The sequence below is a fragment of the Sorex araneus genome, chromosome 10 (genome assembly GCF_027595985.1).
Source record: "Sorex araneus isolate mSorAra2 chromosome 10, mSorAra2.pri, whole genome shotgun sequence".
Lineage (NCBI taxonomy): Eukaryota > Metazoa > Chordata > Mammalia > Eulipotyphla > Soricidae > Sorex > Sorex araneus.
The window spans coordinates 25,142,653-25,169,366 of record NC_073311.1 but is presented as its reverse complement, the minus strand read 5'-3'; the positions used below and the strand labels follow the sequence as shown (position 1 = coordinate 25,169,366).

General features: G+C 38.9%; 1 protein-coding gene across 1 annotated transcript in view; it reads right to left on the bottom strand.

Annotated features, from left to right (window-relative positions):
* Positions 1-26,714, bottom strand: part of TMTC2 (transmembrane O-mannosyltransferase targeting cadherins 2) — a 450,942-nt gene that overhangs the window by 248,396 nt on the left and 175,832 nt on the right. The window contains exon 2 of the mRNA XM_004602709.2: positions 14,603-15,173. Coding sequence (XP_004602766.2) covers positions 14,603-15,173 — 571 coding nt within the window. The remainder of the gene's footprint in view (positions 1-14,602; positions 15,174-26,714) is intronic.

Below are 26,714 nucleotides of genomic sequence, written 5' to 3'. Positions count from 1 at the left end.
ATGACATCTGGTGCCAGAAAGGAACCTGTGCACTTAGCAATATTCTTGACAACCCTCCTTATAAGAAAGAATTATTTTCCTATTTTACAGATCATGCACCTGATGATCCAATGTGATAAAGGTCACAAAGCTTAAAATTGATGGAAATTTAAATGTGAATGATTTATATTTAAATCTCAATTGGCAGGCTATTTGTATCTTGGGCTTCCCACTGTATCTGACTGGCACCTCTGCAAATTGGACTGATAGCAGCTAGTTATTCAAAGTAAATATCAGCTGCTTTAATTGTATTAACTATATTTAACATTTCTGTCTCATTACATCATGAGATTTTATGAAGGATGTAGTACACATTTGGGAAATATATATTGGAAATTTTGTCTACGTTTAAAATTATGAAAAAATAAAGGTTCTGTGCAATATGGGGGGTTTTCCACTTCATGAAAGTCATTTACATGTACCTTATAAATAGAAACATATATATCGGCCAAATCAATTTTATATACCCTTGGTTTAATCTGACCACTATATAAGCATGTATTCAAGTAGCTTGTTTAGATGGAGAATTTAGCATACCCATACAATGGCAAGTAATTAAAGGGAGCCAGGAATTATGATTGATTACACATTTAAACACTGAGATAATGGTCTCAAAAGGCAATACTCATACTGCTAACAAGTGCTAAACTACCAAAAATTCACAAAATTAAATATTCAGGGTCATTTTTTCTTTTTTGTCAACTTGCATATACATAACAATACTTTTTAAACCCTCATAAAATTACATAATATGCTTTATCAGTACATTTGGTAGGCATTTCTGCTTGGAAATAGTGTAACAGAAATCACAATATATTTTGTGTTTCTTAGTAAATATGTAAGCTGTTTGTTTTTAAATGTTCTCCATTTTCCTTATATTGTCCCTGACATCTTCTTTGAATGTTATGTTAATTATAAACAAAATGACAAACACATTAAAAAAAAAAAACTGGCATGACTGATGTCCTGATCCTATCAAAGGAAAATGTTCTGATCTTTGCATTTTATTTGATTTTCCAAAATTAAATGAATAAACATGTGGAGAAAGGAAAAGTGTCCTTTGGAACGAAAACACTGACTTCACTCATCAGGCCGTAATTACTGAAAAAACATGTATTACATTCTGAATTCACGCTATTTCACTTGATGCAAGTGTTATAATCAGACCAGCAGAGCATACAGGAGCCATCTGTGTGCCGCAGAGTGGTAAAGGCAAACCCGGGGAGAAAGGCACAGCGACCTTCCCAGCACCAAATCAGCTCATAGACTTTGGCTTGGGAAGGTGCAATTTTTCTTCTTTGTTGTTTTCTTATTATCATTGTTGCAGACAGGAATACAGTAACTTGATAGTATGAAACCTGGTGCTTAGAAGAAAAAAATTAATTAACTATACCGTGCGACCTTACCATAGTATCACGTCTCATACATATTTAAGCTATCAATAAATTTGACTTTTATTCAGCTTCACCCATCCCACCTCTCACTACACTGTCTTTCAAGGAATTTCTAACTCACTGAAAGAATCTTGCTTATAGAGCTTAAATTTCATTTAAGAACTCAACACAAAATTAGCATTTCCATTGTCCCAGACATTTAACACAGGAATCTGATTTCTAGGTAATAACAATGGATTTCAAATTCGTGCAAACCATTTCCTTTTCAGTGAAATGGATGGTATCTCAGTTGAATATGAGTAACCCGATAGTTCCCATCAGTCAATTTGATTCCTCTAGAGGCAGCAGGTTATAGAAAATTGAGCTGAGTGACGTCATACATATCCCAGACAGTGTTATAAGAGCAGTAGATGATTTCAATGAGACTCATTATTTATTCATCACTAAGTCCCATTTGCTTGTCATTTTCACTGATGGTATACTGAGTTCACCAGTTGAAATCCAGAGCTGATACAGTATTTTTTTTCTGTACCATAAAGGATCTCTTTGGGGGGAAAAATGCGCCTTCCTGTATGAAAGAGTAGAAAACAAAGAGGGATTTTGTCCTTGTGGCCAGTCATGGTAATAGCTGAATCCTGTTCTGCCCTACTGGAGGAAGAGGAAGGACAAAGCCCTTAAGGACTTCTGTCATTCTCATTTCAAGTATGCAAAAATGTGCCAAATAATGTTGAGGAAAAAGTAAAATAACACAAGTCTATAGAAAATTACTAGGTTCATGCTAAAAAATGAAACAAACAGTTTCATTGTGACTGAACGGGCTATAACTCACCTACTGACTAAGTCTGATTCTGTTCTTCAAACTCACTGGTTTAAGGGAAGGGCAGCAAGCAAGTATCCCCAATGGAGTCACCCAGCCCCTCCACTTTTCCCAGTATTAGTTGAAGTGCAAGCACACTTAAAAATCACGAGCTGACTACCAATAAATCATATCTTTAAAGCCTCCTACACACCATTGCCACATTGTCTCTCTTTCCTAATTTTCCTCTAAAAATATCATTATTAACTATTTTATATCAAACATAAAAATCCATTGTTAACCAAAAATTTTGAGATGTAATTAAAAGACAAATCACACTGAGGGTGGAAGACCAAAGAATTAAGAATTGCAAAGTGGGTAGTGCAAATTCAGGTAGAAACTCAAAACATGTCCTAAGGAAAGATTTAAGTCAGGTATGTTTTATAGTGGACTGGAGTGATAACACAGAGGGTAGGGCGTTTGCCTTGCACGCAGCCAACTCGGGTTAGATTCCTCCGTCCCTCTCGGAGAGCCCGGCAAGCTACTGAGAGTATCCCGCCTGCACAGCAGAGCCTGACAAGCTACCATTGGCATATTCAATATGCCAAAAACAGTAACAACTAGTCTCACAATGGAGACATTACTGGTGCCCGCTCAAGCAAATTGATGAACAATGGGAAGACAGTGCTACAATGCTATGTTTTATAGGATTTTATATAAAAAGAATTACTAAAAATAATTAGATAAAAGATAATGTTGGTAATGACTGAGTGAAAAAGTTACGAGGAAAACACGTGTAAAAGTTTAACATGTTAGTCCTTTTTAAACAGAATAATCCCATTTATACTGACTTCTTGGAATAGTGATAGTTTGGTCCCTGGCAAAAGTTGAGCCCAGTTTGGGGCTGGTGTGATAGCACAGCAGGTAGGGCGTTTGCCTTGCACGCGGCCGACCCGGGTTCTAATCCCAGCATCCCATATGGTCCCCTGAGCACCACCAGGGGTAATTCCTGAGTGAAGAGCCAGGAGTAACCCCTATGCATCGTCGGGTGTGACCCAAAAACCAAAAAAAAAAAAGTTGAGCCCAGTTCAAGCCACACAGCTAACACAGTTCACCACATTAGATCCTCTAGATCTACTGAGTCTAATGCCAATTACTTGGGCACTTTATACCTACATCATGCAGGGTTAGGTCACAGAGAATGAGACAAACATAGAAGGAAATACACAAGGAATGTCCAAACTTTAGGTCATCTGGGCAGCCACAAGTAGCTCACAGGCTAAACACATAATTATTATCATATTGCCTGACACTTGGTTCCCCAAAAGTGACCCGTTGTTTTGAACTGACACAGACATTCAGGACAGTTAGTAAGCACAACAAAATCCAATAGGTACATTAAAAGTAAGAGAATGGGATATTTCACATGAATAGTCAACAGGCATTCTAAAAATCAAGTAGACTTCTTATTTTATTTTTGCCTGTGTTGTCTTCTACATTTAGAAAACTCTATAAACTATTTAATTATTTCGTGGGTAAGTTTTTGTGCGCCCCATAATATATTCTATTCTTTTCTGGGAGCAATTTTCTGCTTTTTTATATCCTAAAATCTATACTATTTTTCTCAAGGGATTATCCTGACATTGGGTTTGGGATTTTTGTTAGGGGGACAATCTCCCACACAACAAAAAAATGGCCTGACCAATGTTATCTTTTCACAATTTATGTATTTGCTCAATAATCCCACAATTCTGTAAGAGTTTTCCTTTGTATGAAGATAATACTTATCTTCCATTCTTACCCTTCTCCAATTATAAATGCCTTCATCCAAACTATACTTAAATCGAAAGCATCTGTTGAAGAAGGTTCTCCCGATTCCATTACCTGAAAATGTGATTTTTATATAATAACAATGGATTCCAAACTTGTGTAAACCATGTTCTTTTCAGTGAACTGACAGTATCTGAGTTGAATATGAGAAACTTGATAATCATAAGATTACCATCAGTCAATTTGATTCCCCTTCCTCTAAACTGCCAAATATCTCCCTAATGGCAATAACCACATTCCAGCTTGAATTTCAGTTTAGACTTACATGCACTACTCTCAACATACTCAAAAATGTCCCTGAAGACAGAAATTTGTCAATTTATTTTTGAGTTCTCATACCAACTAACGTAGACTTGCAAAAGATGATTTTTCTTTAAATTGATAACTTTTGAATAGTTTACTGTCCCAAGTGTTAACACTCCAATGCAAGCATCCTGAAAACTTAGAAAGGTAGTTCAGTTTCCCAAACTTAAATTACTCAGCTTGAACCTACATTGCAACATTCTAGAATAAGGATTATCTTAAATAACAGAGCAAAGAAGCCAGTCTGCGGGAATAAAATACCTTAATCTTTGACTTTTAGAACAGTAAAATATTCCTGAACTTTGACTTTATTTATGGTATTTATCTGGTTCGCAATGTTGGCAGCTGTTCAAAGTTTCAGTGTACCACAAATCATGAATATTAAATACTACAACAAGTTTACTGGGAGGAAATTCAAATTTGTTTGTAAGTGCATGATAAATTCCCTCCAGTTTCAATAATGCTCAGAAATACTCTGATCAGAAGTGAAGTTATCTTGTTCTATCTGCATTCTAACAAAGTCAGGAATAAGACCAATGAAAGGAAATAATATCATAAGATAGAATACCACTCTATGTCCAGTGGCACAGATAGTGATAGAAGAAAATCAGAAAAAGCAAATATACAGTATTTCATCCAGTTCAATTGATATTAGGGTCACATCTTAAATAAACTACAACCAAATCTAGAAAGAAAAGGGACAAAGTAGTAAATGAGAACAGATTCTGCCAATGCTATCTCCAGAAGCTATTAAATAAAAAAGCACTTGTGGATTAAATGTGCAAATACAGGCTATGGGACTTGTTTCCCACACTGTCCTATATATATAGGACAGTGTGTGTGTATATATATATATATACATATATATAGGACAGTATATATATATGAGTCATATACAATAGATGTACAGCAGCACAATGTTTAATATTTTAGTATTCCAATAGTAATTATCAAATACTTAAGAGAATATATCCCCTGCCCTAGAAACTACTCCCAACACAAACCTTATTAGTGTTTGGGCATATAAAGTTGTTATTTTGGGTGTGGCCACTCATATTTCTGATGTAAAACCAAATTGAAGTAATATCCAGAATAATGAGAATCTTTCTTCACCAGAGGTGAACTCCATCATTCAAATAAAATGAGTTATCTCTAGAAAGAGATGGTTCATTTTTCAAAAGTGTAAATGTCTTTTTTTTGTTTTTTATAGTTTTTTTTTTATCTTGTTACATGAAATGAGCTGAAAGATTTAATTTTATGAAAAGGTGACTGTCCAGATAACGCTCCTCTTGGAAACAGCTATGACACAACAGAGATATCATCTGCAGAGAGATTCATAAAAGACCAATTAAAAGAGATAATTTTTTCCTAATAATCTTGTGCTATGATGAGAACTGCAAGACTGACTTTCAAATTTCCTTTTAAAATGGTTTCACCTGTAACGGAATAAGTGATTATGAGGCTAGTAAATGGAGAAAAGGATGTTTCCACATTAAAACAGTTAACAGATGTTAAATAAGCAGAGAAAATGACCACTAGGCAAGCAATGACTAAAGTTAGGGGTAAGTAAAAAGGTTCTTTTGCTGATTTTATTGCCCATGTACCTCCAGGGGTCATGGGAGACTTGTAAAAAATTTTGTGGGCAGATAAAACCCTGCCATTTATTTCCAAGGTTGGTTTAAGTATATGTCAAGGGCTTTTCCTACTTATTCTTGACCACATGAAGCTAAATGAAAGTCACCCATGAAAGTCTTCCATAATCAATGTGTGACAAGTCAAAAGAAAACTTATTTTCAACATTTTTCTGACATTCGTTTATTTCAATTCCACATTCCAGATGCCATTAACCAGAAATTCTCATTGCATGAAAGGTAGAGGGCAGGATTTCATTTCAATATTGTAGGCGCATACTCTGAAAAGGAAAATCTTAAAACAAGCAGGAATTGAGTAATTTACTAAAGATCTCCTAAGTGTCACTAGGTGCTAAGGATAATGTCAGTAACAATCAAAGAGTTCTGAAGTTACAACATGGGAACGTTTTTGAATGTTTTAATATATTCATGAATATCCTTTCATTTATATGTTTTTCTAAATACTTTGTATCAAATTATATATTTTTTGGGTGAAGCAAGATACTTTTACTAAATAAAATTAAGTGTAAAATCATGAGGGACAAAAAAGGGAGGACATATGATCAAGAAAGAACACACACTTCTTCAGAGTGGAAAAAGTTAGCAAAGCAATGAGGATGTGACATATGTATTCAAGAGAGAACACAAGCTTGAAGGACAAGTCTAGTATTTATCTTTTTAAATTATGATAAATATACTAGCCATGTCAAAGTCAACATTCAACCATACTGTTTCATGTGTCATCACTTAAATATTTATCAAGTTAGATTTTTTAATATTTCTAACATATTCAGAATGGTACTTGGCAGTTGTAAACAAATTATGTGCATTAAATACTAAATAAAACATTATATGCAAGAACTCATTTTAATATACTCTTCAAAGAAAAATAATAGGGACTTCTGCATCATTTGTATGACCTTGCTTGTGTAAAGCTCCTAAGAGAAGTTCCAAAATGGCAGCAAGGAATTCTGTTCAAACCCAGTCATCAAGAATCTTGATGTCCAACCCACACAGGGTTTATGCTTTAAAATCAGAAACAATATTTTGAAACAGGAAACATCAAAGAAAATTCCATATTTCTGTCCTAGAAAAATCTTAAGCTCTCCCACATCAAAGGCTGTATTTTTATTATTGCAAAAAATAGAGTGAAAAGGATTGGTAGTGGTAGGGATATTCTCTAGTTCATCATCATTCCTACTTTATGATACTGGCACACACACCTGACTTTGTAATTAAGAGCTAATAACGTTACAAAACCTGGGACCAGAAACACAGTTCAGTGGACCAGCATATGCTTCTTATATATGACATCTTGGGTTCAGTCCTTGTCACCCAAACAAAACACTACCAACTCAGTAAAGAAGAAACAGAGTGTGACTGCTTAGGAGAAAGACATTACTGATAAAACTATAAAAAAGAAGAGCCTTGATCTTCTAGTCCTAATAATTTCCAGCTTTAAAAAAACAGCCATTTTTAGACAGTTTAGCTTGTTCACTAATTTGAATAAGATTTGAATTTCCTGTGCTAGAGTTTTATATTTATAAAAAGTATGTTTTATCAGAGCAGGGAAGCATACTTCATCTGACAAACCATAACTGTGACACACAGTTAATTGGTAAGATACTTAAAATGATTATTTTGTTAAGGTTAAAATTGGCCTTCTGAAGTCTTTTCATCTATTTCCTTCGGAGTTTCTTCAAATCACCGCAGACCAAAATGATCTGTATATTTCTTAGAAAGACTATGCAATTTTCTATGACTCCCATATGTGACCTATGTCTGCATTTAAGAGCCCCACAGCATGAGATTTTAAAAGTTATGCTTAAATACACGTTTCATCAATTGTTGACCCTGAATTTATATGCTTTAAAATCACTGTCACTGTCATCCCGTTGCTTATGGATTTGCTCAAGCGGGCACCAGTAACATCTCCATCTTGAGACTTGTTGTTACTGTTTTTGGCATATCCAATACACCACAGGTAGCTTGCCAGGTTCTGCCGTGTGGGCAAGATACTCTCAGTAGCTTGCCAGGCTCTCCGAGAGGGGCGAAGGAATCAAACCCGGGTCGGCCGTGTGCAAGGCAAATGCCATGCGGCTGTGCTATCGCTCCAGCCCATGCTTTAAAATCACTGTGTTTAAATGTTATTTTATATTTTACCTTCCTTTTTCTTAAGATAAGTAGTCATTTCCATCAATACATTTCCCTTTTCATTCAACAACTATGCATTAGACAGCTTCCAGATAGTAAGAGCTGCTGTTTACTCTGAACACCTCACAATTTCCAATCATCTTCATGCAGTCTCTAGGAAACAGAGCTGCACCTATTGCCAGAAGAAGACAGAAGTCATGCAACCAGCTAAACATTACCCAGTCAACGTTGAGTTAAAGTTCTATTCTGCGTAGATGAAAGGAATCAGAACATGCAGGCCCAAAATGCACCACTATCGTGTGAACTATTTAGAGCTGAAGCCATCAGGATCCAGCATGTCGAGGAAAACCATTTAACTTTTCTTTTACTGCCTAAAAGAATTAAATAGAAAGCCTACCCAGAAAGAAAATTATTGCCAGAACTAACACAAGGTGGGGGCATCACACGTGGTGCCAGAGGCCCATGGTCCTTCTGGGCAATTCTGCGACAACCAGACCAGTGGTTCAATGTGAGGGACTGACAACACAGTGCTCTCAGAGACTGCCCCGGCCACCCCAACTCTCCCCGAGCTGCACCCGGTGAAGTTCAAGGAAGCATGAATTGTTGGGAATCAAGCAGGGGGTGGTGCAAGGAACTCCCTTAAGCCCCAGAAATAACATTTTCTCTGCCATTCTGTGAGGAATCAGAGCTGATTGCCCAACACTTGCTTTGTCATCACTACCTGAGCTGCCCTTCTCCTCTTCGAAGTACCAGATTTTTATTCCATTCCTTAGTCCACTGTGACACATGAACCTCAAGGGCCTGGCTTATTCTGAACTATTCTATTTTCAGTTCCTATAGGTATGAAATTCAACTTGTTCTCTTGTTAAATGTCTTCCATCAATTTGGTTATTAAATCAGCCATAGAAACTAGAACCATGGGAATATTTCCAATCTCTTCACAGTCATCCAAGTTTATATCTGTTTATTCATTTTCTCAGCATCATAAAAAAAGATCACAAGTCATATGATCTTTCTAGTCCTAGTGATTCTATCTTTTCTGAGTAATTTCCACACCTCTGCCTCTCTAGACATTAGCTGAAAATAAGGAGAGTAGCACAGATGGTCTATACGGATGCTTACACATCTCTAAAATGTATCATTACAATGTTCCCATTAAACTCCTTTGTCCTAAAACTGAGAATAAAAGGGCATGCTTTAGAGAGCAACTGTCCCAAGCAGGGTTTTGCTGCCTAGAATTACTACTTTTGTCTGCCCCTGCAAGCAGAATTTGCCCAAGAATCTGGGTAGGAGTGACATTTTTTCAAAGGAATCTGGGTAGGCATGACATTTTTTTCAAAGAAATAGACAAAACACTCCTGAAATTCATATGGAACAGTAAACCCCAAGATAGCTAAATCAATCCTTGGGAAAAAAGAAATGGGGTGGAATCACCTTACCCAACTTGAAACTGTACTACAAAGTAGTAGTAATTAAAACAGCAGGGTATAAGATTAGAAATAGACCTGCAGACCAATGTAACAGAGTTGAATATTCTGTCACAGACTCTCAAATATATAACACTTAATCTTTGTTAAAGGAGCAAGAAATGTGAAGTGGAACAAGGAAAGCCTCTTTAACAAATGGTGTGGGAAAACTGGACAGCTAACAGCAAAAAAAATGAACTCTGACTTCTATCTAATGCCAGGCACAAAAGTCAGATCAAAGTGGATTAAAGACCTCAATATCAGACATGAATCTATAAGGTACATAAAGGAAAATGTAGGCAGAACCCTCCATGACATTGAAGCTAAAAGCATCTTTAAGGATGAAACAGCACTGACCATGCAAGTGGAAGCAAACATAAACAAATGGAACTACATTAAACTAAGAAGCTTCTGCACCTCAAAAGAAACAGTGACAAAAAAAAAGAGAGTCCACGGAATGGGAAAGAATATTTACCCAATAACCATCTGATGAGAGATTAATATCCAGGATATACGAGACATTAGTAGAATTTTACAAGGAAAACCTTCAACCCCATCAAAAAATGGGGAGAAGAAATGAACAGAAGCTTCCTCAAAAAAGAAGTACAAGTGGTCAGAAGGCACATGAAAAAATGCTCTACATCACTAACCATCAGGGAGATGCAAATCAAAACAACAATGAGATATCATCTCACACCACAGACTGGCACACATTCAAAGGAACAAAAGCAACCAGTGTTGGCATGGACGTGGGAAAAAGGGATGGTCTTTCATTGTTGGTGGGAATGCAAACTGGTCCAGCATTTTTGAAAAAAAATAGGGGCATTCCTTCAAAAACTGTAAGAGGAGCTTCCATATGACCCCACAATGCCACTTCTGGAAATATATCCTGAGGATACAAAAAAGCACAGTAGAAATAACATCTCCACCTATGTTCATTGCAGCATTGCTCATGATAGCCAGAATCTGAAATCAATCCGAGTGACCGAGAACACACAACTGGTTAAAGAAGTTTTGGTACATCTACATAATGGAATATTATGCAGCTGTTAAGAAAAATTAAGTTATGAAATTTGATTATAAGTAGAAGGTCATGGACAGTATCATGCTAAGTAAAATCAGTCAGAAAGAGAGGGACAGACATAGAATGACTGCACTCATTTGTGGACTATAACATGAGACTGACACTCAAGGACAGTGGACACAAGGGCTAGGAATATTGCTCCATAGTTGGAAGCCTGTCTCATGAGATGGGGGAGAAGGCAGCTGGAATAGAGAAGGGATCACTAAGTCAAAGATGGTTGGAGGATTCTTTTGGGATGGGAGATGTATGCTGAAAGGAGATAAAGGACCAAACATGATAGCCTCTCAATATCTATATTGAAAACCATAATGCCCCAAAGTAGAAAGAAAGTATAGGGGAAATTGTCTACCATAGAGGCAGGGGGAGGGCTGGAAAGGGGGGGTATACTGGGGGCATTGATGGTGGAGAATGTGCACTGGTGGAGGGATGAGTGTTCAATCATTGTATGACTATACTCAAATATGAAAGTTTTGTAACTGTATCTCACTGTAATTCAATTTAAAAAAAGAAAAAGAATCTGAGTAGGTTTTCATTTGGAAACTTCTCAGGACACTAGAAATTCAAAGTGTTAAAGTCCTTGATACCGGAGCAATAGAACAGAGGGTAATGTGTTTGCCCTCTGACCTGGGGTAGATCTCCAGTATCCCATAAAGTTCCCCTGAGCAGTGCCAGCAGTGATTCCTGAGTCCAGAGTCAGGGGTAACACCTGAGCATCGCCAGATGTGGCCCAACACAACACAAAACAAAAATGCACTAAGTCCGTAGCATGGTATGCTTCACATGCTCGAGGAGCCGCTTTATGGGGGACAGTATCTGTACCAGCAGTTCCACAAATAAGGTTATCCGGTAAAACTCAGAATGAATTTACGGCTTATCCATTTACTGTATTATGGAGCCATTCCAGGCAGTGTCTGTGCACTGTTGCTGGCTCAGCACCACACTACTACTGAGGACAGTGTAAGTGGTGGTAGGGATGACACTTGGGGTTCCTGAATGCAAAGGATGGCTCTAGCTTTGCCCCTGTCCCAAGTCCAGCCTCATTCTAATCTTTGATCTAGAATGGAGAATTCACCATTAAAAATATGGGCCTCTAACTGTATGAGAAATCTACACTAAGATTATTTACAGCTCTATCTTTTACATTATGCTCTGAAAACTGAAAATTTCTCATTAGGATCTCGTCCTGAACTGACACGTCAAAAACATTTTCTAACTCACAAGACAGAAAAATGGAGCTTATGTCCATTTTTCACACCACCCAGGCAAGTCTTAAATGCTTAGACTACATCCTCAAATTGGTCTCAATTCCACAGCATGAAGACCATGATTTAGACTCATTCTATTTATACTCATAGTATAAAGGGGGCGGGGGGACACAAGTTAATGAGATCATTTAAAAGAAAAAAATTATTATCCATAAATCTGGGGGAAAAAATCTAAAGCTGACTTGAAATTGAGATATTGGCTTTCAAACCATATGTTGTTTTCAAGTGTCAGTCTTTAGAGTTTTTTTTATAAAAATTTTAAAGTTTCAGCATTTAATTAAAATCACAAAAGAATTTCATCAAGCACTACATATTTGAGTTCTAACTGTAAAGGTTATACTTTCCCGCAAGCAGAATCTCAGTAATGACTGCCCATGACATATTTTTCTAAAGTTAATTAAAGTTTTCTTAATTTATTTAATTTTTTTTTTTTGCCAAGATGATTTTAGTAAAAATGGGAATTAAGGAGCTAAAGCGATAGCACAGTAATTAGGGCATTTGCCTTGCATGTGGCCAACCCGGGTACAATTCCCAGCATCCCATATGGTCCCCTGAGCACTGCCAGGAGCAATTCCTGAGAGCAGACCAAGCAGTAACCCCTGTGCATTGCTGGGTGTGACCCAAAAAGAAAAAAAAAAAGGGGAATTAAGAGGAGGATGGAATATCAAAACTAGAAAATTCAATAGCTTTCTCAAGTCCAAACTCCGAAACCATAAATTTTCTCACCTCGGTGCCCAATAGGATGGGGCTTCTGGCCTAAAACAGGGCTGAGTCTAGGAATTCTGGTCCATTCTTATGGTTAAAGTCAAAGGAGGGCTGGAGCAATAGCACAGCGGGTAGAACGTTTGCCTTGCATGTGGCCGACCGGGATTCGATTCCCAGCATCCCATATGGTCCCCCAAGCACCGCCAGGAGTAATTCCTGAGTGCATGAGCCAGGAATGGCCCCTGTGCATCGTCGGGTGTGACCCAAAAAAGAAAAAAAAAAGTCAAAGGAAGGGTGAGCTTATTATAGCTTATTATAAGGGAATAGAACGGGAGCCGAGACACTTTCTCAAGATGCACTATCAGCTCAGAATCTCTCCTTCCCACTGTGGAGCAGAAAACTGCTCACTTCTCTTAAGAGGGCGGGAACTGGAAAGCTTCTCTAACCTTAAGAGAGTAATGCTGGGGCCAGAGCGATAGCACAGCGGGTAGGGCGTTTGCCTTGCACGCGGCCGACCCGGGTTCGATCCCCGGTATCCCATATGGTCCCCCAAGCACCGCTAGGAGTAATTCCTGAGTGCAAAACCAGGACCTGAGCATCACTGGGTGTGACCCAAAAAGCAAAAAAAAAAAAAAAAAAAAAGAGCAATGCTTTTAAAACCAGGAAGGGAATCCTGAGGAATGGCAAGGCCAGAGGCCAAGGCCTTAACTGGCCTCAGGGCAAAACATATAATAATCATTTTTGTTTTAACTCTTCTACTTCTAATATACTACAACAAGGAAAAGGTGAATATGAGTCACTGTTTAAGATGTGAGTTCCCAGGGCTCTGCAAGAAGAGTTGTCTCCCAAAGTTAGTGAGGAAAAGGAGTCCTAAAAAGTGGCAGAAGCTTTCCCCTCTCAGCAATCCAACACCTCACCATTATCAGATATCATCATCATCATCATTATCATCATTCCGTTGATTGTCGAATTTCTCGAGCGGTCTCAGTAACGTCTCCATTTGTCCTAGCCCTGAGATTTTTAGAAGCCTCTCTTTACTCATCCTTCCCAATGGTGCCCTATTGGAGACTCTTTCAGGGTCAGGGGAATGAGACCCAGCATTGTTACTGGTTTTGGCATATGAATACACCATAGGGAGTTTTCGAGGCTCTCCCATGGGGGCAGGAAACTCGGTAGCCTGCCAGGTTCTCCCAGAGGGAGAACTAAGCTATAAGATGTTCGTGCAGCCACTTGGTTTTAAGTCTCTGGATGTTGGCTGTTGGTGGGATTACACGGCACCGGGGGAAGTCCCTGAGTGTGACCCCCTAGCTACTGGAAAATGGGAAATCTGGGCGGAAGAGGCCCAGTCCTGATCCGAGCAGGCTTGGAGGTCTCAGCCCCGGGTCCCACACACCATGGTTCCTCTGCCGGTACCTTCATGCATGAGGATTGTCTGAACATGTGGAGAGGGGCCCTGGAACATGGCTGTGGCTTGGCTCCAGAGGTCTTTGGCCACGGGAGCTCTGCTGGGAGCAGGGAGGGAAGCTGGAGCTCACCTCCTCTGAATATTATCAGCTATAATATTCATATTTGGTATTCAGGCACATTATATGTAATTTATAGGAGTATAAAAAATTTGAGTGGAAACTGAATGAAACAGTAAGGTATTTTCTTTAGCAGGCAAATATGCTGCTCCATCACCTTTGAAATCATGAAAATAAGCTAAGAAACTTAAGAAATCAAACAACACCGAAGCCTAGGTTTGTAAGAAGAAGGTTTAAAACAAGGCATTTCCACTTATCAAACATCAAAAAAGCTATCTAATTTTAAATTCTCTTTGAACAGAGAAACAAATTTGCTTTTCAAATATTGAAAAAGGATCATGCATGCAAGATGATTACTCAGTAATCCAATGCCCGTCCCCCGCCCCCCTCCCCGTACCCAACAATTACTCACTTTGTAAATGGCAGGTAGGATCTGTTTCATTTTCAGTCTGTGAAAGACAAAGACATCATAAACGGCTGAGACGGCAAGAACAGTCACGCCTTGTTCCTTCCACAACATGCTGCATCCTGCGCACAGTCCAGTCCCCAGGAACCAGCCCCAAGTTCTGGCTGAGTAGCCTCTTGTGGAACAGTGTTTAATGTAGCAGAGCAAGGAGAGGAGGAAGAAGAGACTGGCCCCAACGTCAGCCCGTCCCACGATCCCTGCCACTGCTTCGGTGTGAATCGGGTGAGAAGCAAACATCAGGCCCGCCATGAAGGTCCAGTACCCCTCGCCAAGGAGCATCTTGGAGAAGCTCGTGAAGAGACCGGTCACGGCCGCGTGCAACAGGACATTGACAAGGTGATAGCTCCAGGGATTCAGCCCTCCAATGGCATGGTTCAGGCGAAAAGAAAGGGTGCAGAAAGGGCGGTAGGATTTGTGGCTGCCGCTGTGGGTTAGGAGAGTTCCCCAAAAGTCATTGTAGAAAATGTGCATCCATGGGGTTTCTGGGAGAAGGTCCTGATTAGTCTTGATAGCGCGGCTGGAAAACAAAATGTCAAAAGGTCAAATGTAAAACACAGAGGAGAAAGGGGGAAACCAGTGTGTGACAATGCTTGGATAATGTTTTTCTCAAAAGTTTGAATTGAATCATAGGGCTCTAGGGTGGGCTTTCAGGCATGCATAAATTATTCAAATGATTCTTGAAGTAGACTTTTCACAGTCATTCAAATATCTTCCCTTCCTCTCTCTCTAGCATACTTCATTCTTTCCTTCTTCTGAGTTATCATAGGACTTGCTGGCATTTATGGCTTTCATGGTGGCACTTGATTCTTCTGCTTTTGAGAAATAATAGTTCCAGGTTTGCAGGCCTGGTATTTCCAAATGTATGGCAAGAAGAAATTTTCACAGCACTTGCTGTCTAGCAACTACTGAACTGATCTCCTGGACTAGTCTGTTTAAATTTGAAAATAACTGGTGAGGTGGACAATACTATTGTCATCCCTTAGATGAGGAAATCATGGTAAAGATTAGTTAATAATGATTCTTCAATCACACCAAACAGAAACAGCAGGGCGGTGTTTTCTATACCACACTCTTTCCACTGTGAAGGAAGGAAACCCAACATGTCATATGATCCACATGCTACTGCGGTTATGTCAGATGGTATACAGAGTTAATAAAAATCTTAATGGTCATATTTATTTCAAGGAGCTTTTGAGAGTATATTAAATTATGACAACAGGACAAGATTTCATAAATATCTACTCAGAATAAAGCTGTTATTTTTTTTTTAATTGGGCTGGAGCGATAGCAGAGAGTGTAAGGTGCTAGCTCTGCATCTGCCCAACCCCAGGTCAATGCACAGTACGACATATGGACCCCTGAGCACTGCCAGGAGTGACCTCTGAGAACTGAGCCAGGAGTAAACCCTGATTTCCACTACGTATCACTGTATCACTGTCATCCCGCTGCTCATCGATTTGCTCGAGCAGGCACCAACAACATCTCCATTGTGAGACTTGTTACTATTTTGTCATATCAAATATGACACAGGGAGCTTGCCAGGCTTTGCCATGTGAGCAAGATACTCTCAGTAGCTTGCTGGGCTCTCCGAGAGGGGCATAAGAATCGAACCCGGCTTGTCTGTATGCAAGGCAAACGCCCTAGCCACTATGCTATCACTCCAGCCCTTCCACTAAGTATGACCCCCAAAAATGTTTAAGTCAATATAAAAATAAGATTGAAGAATTAATCATACTGATTTAGGTGAACACGGTACACACACAGACAACTGATGCTAATGACTCAATGTGGAGGATCCCTTTAGCTGTAACATTATACCTTTAAGGTATAGTGACATACTAAGTCCTCTATAATCCTAGCGCACCTGTCGTGGTACTTACAAAACATGATAGAAGCACACAGAAGTTTAAAACAGACTAATGAACACTGAGCCCCGAATCAGAAAAGGAAAGCACAAAACAAAACTACATGTCAGTATTTCTGAAGAATAAAGATGTGAAGTTTCTCAACAAAGTCTTGGCAAATGCAAACATCACATCTAGAGAATCTGAGAGGGGTGGATCCAAAATATCCCCCAAAGGAAAAGTCTTTAAGTACGACTTGGGATCTACACAAAAAGGAGATAGACACTGTACTGAACACAGCATTTGGAGAGGTGACTGGCTAAGAAAATTAACTGGAAAAAAAATACCAGCAACTCAGGGAGACTTAACTCTGAGAAACCATAATTGCAACAGTTTCAGAGCAAAGGCACACTTCCCTTAAGTGTGGAGGAGGAAGAAGCAGTCACTGAAAAAGAAAAAGAACCAGTAAGTTTATACACTGCTTACACTGTCCTGCCGTTGTTCATTGATTTGCTCGAGTGGGCACCAGTAACGTCTCCATTGTGAGACTTGTTGTTACTGTTTTTCGTATATCAAATACACCACAGGTAGCCTGCCAGGCTCTGGCATGCGGGCGGGATAATCTCAGTAGTTTGCCAGTCTCTCCAAGAGGGACGGAGGAATTAAACCCGCGTTGGCCGTGTGCAAGGCAAATGCCCTACCCACTGTGCCATCGCTCCAGTCCAGTAAGCTTATATATCTGTCACTGTCACTGTCATTCCATTGCTCATAGATTTGCTTGAGCGGGCACCACCAGTAACGTCCCTCATTGTGAGACTTGTTACTGTTTATGGCATATCGAACACATCATGGGTAGCTTGCCAGGCTCTGCCGTGCAGGCACAATACTCTCAGTAGCTTGCCGGGCTCTCCGAGAGGGGCGGAGGAATCGAACACGGGTTGGCTTCATGCAAGGCGAACGCCCTACCACTGTGCTATCGCTCCAGCCCAAGCTTATATATACCAGACATAAAACATTCATCTAAGGCAGGAGGATCCCGAAGGCAATGTTCGGTAGAACACTAGAGCCATCGGCACTCACTGAGTTAGAAACAAAATTGAGCCCCTTAAAAGACTCAGCACAGAGGGCTGGGACTCCTTGTGATGTGGCAGTAACTATTCCTGAGGGGAGCTCCTCCTGGCACAGTCGCAGTCCCCCTCCCCCCAGCCAGTGGGCCAAGGTGCTGAGCACTAACTAAGGTGGGTTTTTTTTTTCTTTTAATGGAAATTCAGTTTTGTACTTGAACTCATTGAGTCATAAGGAGTCTTGGCACTTGGCAAACCCCACAACGGTGGTGACAACTGATACTAGCTGGAGGCAGCTCTTCCCTAGGTAAGCCCAGCCCAGCAGGGTCTGACCCTCTGCACTGCCCCCTAGAGGGCCAAAACTTTGGCTGCGGCCTGAAAGGAAACAGATGAAGCCCCAAGGTCTGAGCTGTCTTACAACACACAGGCGGCAGCCGCAGAATTCGGCTTCTCCAACTGAAGCAGAAGCACAGAGGAAGAGCAGAGGCCCCTCTATAAAAATGTAACTAAAAACATTAGCAGAGGGGGCTGGAGCGATAGCACAGCGGGTAGGGCGTTTGCCTTGCACGCGGCCGATCCGAGTTCGAATCCCAGCATCCCATATGGTCCCCTGAGGGGTAATTCCTGAGTGCAGAGACAGGAGTAACCCCTGTGCATCGCCAGGTGTGACCCAAAACGCAAAAAAAAAAAAAAAAAAAAAAAAAAAAAAAAATTAGCAGATACAAGAATATGGAACCAAATCCAATGTTCCTTAATGGGGATTAAAAATTATTAAAATGGCTTTCTTCGTGACAAGAGAAATAGTACAGTGGGTAGGGCACAGGACTTGCTCAAAGCTGACCCAGATTTGATCCTTGGCAGTATCTATGATTCCCTGAGCGCAGCAGTGAGTATCCCTGAGAGCAGTGAGGAGTAAACGCTGAACACTTGTGGGTGAGGCCCCAAAACAAAAGATACAGCATTGTTACTTAAAGCAATCGGAAGGTTCCACAGAATTTTCATCATAAAACCAACGGCATTTTTCAAGAAACGTGATCATTCTAAAATATGCTATTAATCACAACAGACTTCAAATATACAAAGTAATTTGTGAGAAAATAAATAAAAAGAGATCACTGCACTTACACCCTAACTTCAAACTACATACAAAAGCAAAAATAATGATAAGAGGATGGTATCAGAAAAAAATTAGGCACACAAATCAATGTAATAAAACAAAATCTAAAAATAGTCTATGATAAAGGAGAAAGATAAAAAGATAAATAACAGAGAAAGAAAAATCCCTTAATAGAGCAGTTCAGAAAAATGAGGAGGAAATGTGGAAGGAGGGAAGATTTGGGGAATTGAAGGAAGAAGGGAGGGACGGAAGGAGATTACAAACACCGTATACAAAAAAAACTCAAAAAAGATAAAGTATTTGGCTATTAAGACCCAGAATTTCTCTCTATAAAATACTTAAAGTATAGAGAATGTACTCTAGAACCTCAGCAGAGATGTATTTGGAGATCCAACTACAGTGGGGAGAAAATGCAAAAATTTACAGATGGGGCATCAAATTAAAAAGCTGTCCACAGCAAAAAAAAAAAAAAAATGACCACAAAAATAAAAGATAATCCCACAACTCAAACATCTAAGGAAGGGATTATATCCAACTATAAATAAGCAAATACACAACAACAAAAGGAATCCACCCAACCAAAATGGGCAAAAATAAATGAATAGACACTTCCCCAAAGATGACAAAACATATGGCCCATAAATGAAAAAAATCCTCAGCATCACTTCCAATGAAATAGATGCTAATCAAAATCTCACACCAGTGAAAATGGCCTACATCCAAAAGACTGGAAACAACAAAATTTGGAGAGGATGTGGAAAAAAAAGAAAATCTGATATACTTTATTGGTGGATATTGGTCTCTATGAAGAACAATGTAGAAATACTTTTACAATACTGAAACTGTAAATTCCACATGACTCAGCAGTACTATTCCAAAGTACTGATCCTAAAGATACAAAAACACTAATTTAAAAGCCTATTTGCATACCTCTGTTCACAGTAAGAGAGGAAAGAGAATGACCTTTGTTGAGCTGTTCTGCCTCAATGTTTCAGCAACACCTAGGGAGGGATCTAGGTCTGATCAAGCAGTGCAATGCAGTGGACTCAAATGACTGAGGCTGTGAGCCCGCATAAAGACAAGAGCTACTCCCAGCTCTATCTCGGCTTCATCACATGAAATCAACCTAAATGTTCCTCTACAGGTCACTGAATTTATTTTTAAGGGAGAGAAAAAATGAAGAAAACAGAAAGCCATAGCATACATACTCTATGGAATACTATTCTGCCATCAAAAAGATTAAATTATGCCTTTTGAGAAACAAAATGGGTGGATTTGGTAACATGACTTCACTCTATGAACTAAATGAGGGAGTAAGAAACAAAAATTGAATAGTTACAGTCATATGTGGTGTATAAACCATTAAAGAATGGACAGGTAAAATTCAATGAAACCACTTCCTGGATGAACTGTAAATGGTGGGTTAGAAGAATGTATTCAATGGGAAAGTTGAAGAAAAATGGAAGGAATGGGTCATTGTGATGGTAGATGCACTGAGCTCTGTCTGTGTGTGTGTGTGTGTGTGTGTGTGTGTGTGTGTGTGAAGCTAAACTCTTGAAAACAACAAAGGAAAAAGAAACAACACTGAGCAGGAGTTAATAATAACTATGGAACATGTGCCAAACAACATTCTTATGTGCAATATAATTTTCTTTATACCTGTGCCACTATATCTGGTTGTGTAATGAATTTCTAGCAGTAGCACGTAGGAAGAGTAATATCTATTCTACCTGATGAGTGCACATTCTTCCCCACCTCCCTCCCATCCTTCCATGGGGCACATGTAAAATTCCTGGCATCTAAGGAGTTATCGTGGCACAGACATGACCTTAGGCACAGAAAACATACCAGCTGAGCAGATGAATAAGATAAGTGAAATTCAGTTCCCGTCACAGTATACCATCCTAACACTGGGCTAACTATCTCCTCATTTCCTAGAAGAAACAAGCTCCTGTGTTATTTAAACTGTGATATTTGGGCTATCAGTGGCAGATGAAGCTAGTCATAAACGAAGCGCTTCGTTAACAGAAGACCTATTCAATCACTGTGATTTGCTTTTCCATTTTGATTTTTCATTTTTACTAGTGTACTGACTGTGCACTAACTGAATTTCCATATAAATTGGCTTCTAAATTATTAGAAACAGATGTTATTCTGGATCCATTAAATTAAAACACCCTGCTATGATATTCATCAAGCGCCTAACCCGAAGTAATTGCTTAAGACTTGGTGGGTTCTAATAATTTTTAATACAAAAAACTGGCAGTAACAAAGAGCCAATTTCAAGTGATTCAAAATAAAACCTCAACTCTCCTAAACAAAAACCTAGATATTGATATGAATTTCTCTAATATCAAAGTGGAAACTCAGATTATCAAAATCTGAGAAGCAGAATGCTCAATAGCAAAGAATTCTGAAATATGGGTTGCTAATATGGCATGGAAAGTTGGAAAGTGCATTCTGTTTAGGTTAATATTTCATACACTCTTGACAGATTCATAAAGGATGGAGAATCGCCTCCCCCAAACCAGGTTTTCTACATACTGTACTATATTACTGCAGCACCATAACAAATGTTTTAAGAACTTTTTTGGAGGAAAGAAAAACAGCAGACTATAAAAATCTGTTTGACGTTGCCAGTCACTTTTTTATTTACAGCAATAAATTGAGTAATCTGCAGCAGTCAGTAAGATATACTCTTACTCTCACAAAACCAGGGTTCCCAAACAAAGAACATAACTAATAAATCTCATTATTTCACCCCAAGAAAAATAAATTGTTGTAGCACAGTCCTAAATTAACACTGCAATAGAAAAAAGCAAAAGGTCAAACAATGTTAATAAGGCCAAGTGGAAGAGGCAATACCTCACCTATATGCAAAGACTAAACAAGAGAGAATTTAATAAGAGAAAATTCTCGGTGTTATTATCTATTTGGGCAGTTTTTTTTTTTTACTTAACTGATAAACATTAGGGCAAAAGAACATGAAATAAGACTAAATTGTGCTGAGGTTCAGTACATAAGTCATGTCACACATGGATGTCAGTGATAAGGGATGCATTACACATCTTACAGAGAATATTTTTTTAAAAATGCATAGACCAAGGGGCTTTAGAAGATTCTGAATAATTGGCTGATAAAGTAAAAGTAGTCATTTGACACTACACAAACATAACAGATTTTCCTCCATTCTCATTTTCTTACACAGGTCCAAAATATGTATTGATTTTGTATTGTAAAAGCTCTTCTACTCTTTCTCAGCTAATGAACAACCCAAACTCAAAACAAAATTTCATGCTGAACAACTGCTCACTTACTTCTGTGAATCAGTGTTAAACAATCAGAAAGACACTAAGGAATCACAAAATTTTCCACTCTGGAAAAGGTGAAGAAAATCAAAGCAGCAGATGCTTTAAAAATAATAATTCTCCGGAGAATGCAAGATTGAGAAAGCGGCATCTGAAGCAAGCAAAGTCTAGTCTCTGGTCTTCAAAGAAAGCTTAACCTATTTCCTTTCTTAACTGGTTATGTTCATTTGCAGCTCACCGTGCTGCCTTACAAATTTTCCTTCTTAGGAAATATTGACAAAGGCCAGTGCTAGTGTAACTCAGACGGAGGATATGACACTGCCATCCCAAACTGTCTTTGTGGTGTTTCTCTGGTGATTTTTTTTTATGCCCATTGACCTTACCTGTCACAAGCACATTAATGATGACCACTAGTCCCCTTGAGCAGGAATGATGCTGAGATGCCTCAAATATCAAATGACACACTCTGCCAGAGTGATTTCAATTGTTCTACTGAAAGATATGCAAAGGCCAAACCTTAAATCAAAAAAGGGAAAATGAATTGTGTGTGGTGTATTACAATGTGTGCAGCAAGAGAGGAAAGAGAATGACCTTTGCTGAGCTGTTCTGCCTCGATGCTTCAGCAGCACCTAGGAAGGGATCCGTGTCTGACAAGGGCAGTGCAATGCAGTGCACTCAACTGACTGAAGCGCAGGCCGTGAGCCCACAGAAAGACACGAGTTATTCCCAGCTCTACCTTGGCTTCATCTCTGTAAAACCAAGATCATCACTCTGCTGGACTCTGTTGGAGTAAATGAATTAGTACACAAGCATACATTTTGGATGTAATATAAAGTGCTGGCTAAATGTAACATGTTAGTCACTAGGATTTGGAATATGACCTTCTACAGCAAACAGCTGTCGAAGTCCTTGATACAAACTGCTGGTTTTACCCTGAGTCCAGTCTTGGAAATCCATGGATCATGGTCTGTAAGTATTTCGCTTAAAATTTCTCTCAGCTTTAATAACACTCAAAAAAAAAAAATACTGGGATCGTAGATATGGTTCAGTGGGCTGGAGGGCATGCTCTACACGCATAGGGAAGACACAGGTTTAAGGACTATAGCATCACCAGGAATGACCCTGACTACAGAGCTGGGAATCACCCTGTCTTATCCCTGCTCACACAGCACACTTCACATTCTCTTATCCTTTGGGCCACCTCTAACTCTCCTTGGTTAGCATCTGTTTCACATTTGTTCTCCAAAATGTAAATGATTCTCTCCTGGTTCTTCCATAGCTTCTAAGTCTCATCCGTGGACACACATGAAGTCACCTCCAGTAAGATCAATCAGAGTCAGTCCACCTCCAGTCATCTACAGGAAATGAACATCTTCCTTCAGAATGAGATGAAATCCTCGGGCTTCGTACAGATATCCAACAAGCAAAGTGTCTAATAATGAAGCCCATGGGAAAGAATCCGGATCAAGGAGACCAAGAGGCAAAGCCTTGTGCAACTGAATTCTGTCATGTCCGACACTAATAGGGTTAAATATACCACTAAAAGTCTCTTATTCAAAAACTACTTTAAATTGTTATTCTGACAGCTGCAGCCCCCCAAAAAGTGCTAAATAATACTGCACTGTGTAATTATCATGTAATACTGTTAGTTGCCCTTTCAGGATTTTAAGCTTTGTAAATCTGAATCCACACCAACAATTCCTTCCAAACATCCCCTTTCACCTAGAAGCACATTAAACGCCCTGGTTCTTCCATGATTGACGGGGAGGCCGTACAGGAGGTTTCTTTCTCTTTTTGCCCCCACCTCTATTTTTAAATTGGTTAAGAACATGTTTAAGCTGTTCAGGAGCTCACATAAAATACCACTTAAGTTTCCCCTTGAATGTACCTCTAACATCTCTTTTCTACTACCTACCCTCCTTAACGATTTTATTATTTCCTACCTCCACCGCTTGGCACACCTACTAAAATTGACTGTTCATTTTTCTCTTTCCTTCATTAGACTACAAGTTTCCTTAGGGAAGGAATTATGTTTTCTCCCAGAGTGCAACACATATTAGGCACATAATAAATATTTGTAACACTGAACTAAATGGTCGTTCCTGTCTACTTGCAATCACACTTTGATCCATTATACATGTTGTCGACAGAGAAACTTCCTGAAATATAACACTCAAACCACCACTCTGCTACACAAAATGTTTTTCAACATGCCCTGTGCCTTAGCATCATAAATGCCCATTTCCAGCATTCAAATCACTTCCTTACTGGGACCTCTGACAATTTCCCATTACTTCATCATATGCATCCTAACATGGGTCAAGTCTTCCAGTATCTAGGCTTTGATGAATCTATTCTGTCCCTTACCCGTCATTCCTATTTTCCTACCAGTTATATCTGTCCAGGTATGCTTCAATCCTACCCATTCATGAAGCCACTTCCTCAACATCTTTCTCAGTTAATGCTGAGTATGAGGGACTTTAATATTGGACACTGACATGTTTCAATTGATAAACAATGACTTCATACTAGAATTATCAGGGAATCTCAAATGAGATGATAGGTGTTACCCATTATAGAAGGAGTCTGGGATATAGATAAATGCCTTGAAAATGGGGAATGGATAAATAATCCTTCTACCATCCCCAATTAAAATCATTGCCTAATAAAACACATTAATTCTGACCTAACTCATGTACTTATTTATTCATTCAGTACTAGGTGAGACAATGTGAAGGGTACTGCAGATGGAATGATGAGCAAATCAGATTTTCTGATTTTGAGGAATATTCCACATAGTAGAGGAGGCAAATAAATGAAGAGGCAATTTCACTGCAGTATGACAAGTGCTACTCTAACATGTAACTCTGATTGCTACGGGAGAACACAGAACTGAGTCTTGACACTCTAAGAGAGCCAAAAGATTGAAAGAAAAAAAAAAAGTATGTGTGTATACATGGAAAGAGTTACATGAAGGAGATTAGAGAGATGTTGTCAGGCTGCCAGTCAATGTTATCAAAGATCACAAGTCAGGAGCAAAGGAGGTATGGCTAAGATCTGGGGGGGAAAGCAATCCATTAATTCAGCTGGAGTGAAATTTGAGGAATAGAGAGGAATTAGAAGAATCATCGATCTCTCCAATGGTCTTCAGGGTTGCACTCAATTCAGTTATTACCTTGTTAGAACTTACTTTTATCTCATCAGTGAACTGTTAACTCCTAAGAAATAGAAAAAGCATCCTATTTATCTTTTGGAGGCTTGCATATACTGGATACTCAATATATATTTGATAAATGGAATTTTAACTAGAAATGCTTGCTATACATTGCTCCATTTACTTTAATAATAAAAAAAAAACCTACATTATCTTAAGTATATAGGGAATTACCACTTTCATCTAAAAGTAGTTCAGCCAGTCTGGGCACTGACCTCTGCTCACTCAGCGATAATTAACTGTGAAAAACCATCAGGTTAATTGGCTTACCCAAATGTCTTTGGCACTCATTTGCCAGTTAACCTATAATCCCCTCATTAGAGACCTTCTTTAGGGATAAACCATTATATTTAGAAAGTACAAGCTAATATGCAAATACTTGGCTAACAGGGTAGGGGGAATGGAAGAAAGAGAATCTATAGCTTATCTTACTTTTAGGATAAGCAACACATTTTAGATACTCAGACAATCTTAGGGGAAATCAAATAAATTCTGGCACAACACTCTGGACTGTTCTACTGGGCACGGTGTTAGATTTTCCGCCTTCCAACAAAAAATGGAAGGCTCTCTGTTTTATGCTGAAAGTTATCATTTCAACTGTAACATTTTACTAAACTTATTTATTTCCAAGTAAGTTTCCTTTCAGTGATATGGAAGTGTTGGTTTTTTTTATTTGATGTTGTTTTTTGTTTTGTTTTGTTTTCCAAATGTCACTGTATAGATGAATGAAAAGACACCACAGCAGTCAGTTAGACATCCAAGAGATTGATTCTTAGGTAACTGCTTCATGGAAATGGAAGTCTAAATGCTCCATTTTATAACTGAAGGGCTATTCTTAGCAGAACCCTCCCTTTTCCATTCCTTTAGGAGCTTTTCCTGTAAGCAGTAAAGGAGTTTTATGAGCGATATCTGACACAGCATCCCTCTCTTACCCCAGACAACCCCACACCAACAAGCACAAATAATTAACTTCAAATAAAACTGACCCAACTACAGCTAAACTATGCCCCAGAGTCACTGGAGATCTACTCAAACGTTCCTTCAATAAGACAGCTTCCTTAGTCTAACTCTAGAGCTTGCCCAAACACTCCTGGAGATAAAAAAAATTAGGAATTACACTGGACTAAACATTTTAAAGTATCTTTAGTTCCCAAGATAAATGAATGACAGGATATTCAATAATTTTATAGGAAAAATCCAAGACAAAACTTTAAGTGACGCTTAAAAGTAATTAGTAATCCAATTTCCAAAAAGCTGAGCCCTTAAAATTATAAATTCAGTTACCAAAAGATGCTTTCAAAGGCACTTTGTAAATGTAAAACAAAACCAACAGCATAAAGGGGCTGGAAAGATTGTATAGTGTAGGGCATTTAAGTGCTTGGCTTGCAGCTTATGGGACTTTGATCCCCTGCACACTACATGGTCCCCAAGTCCCAGCAGGAAGTAATACCTGAGCATCCTGGGGTGTGGCATTAAAACAAACAAAAACTAACAGCATGAGATAATCAGGA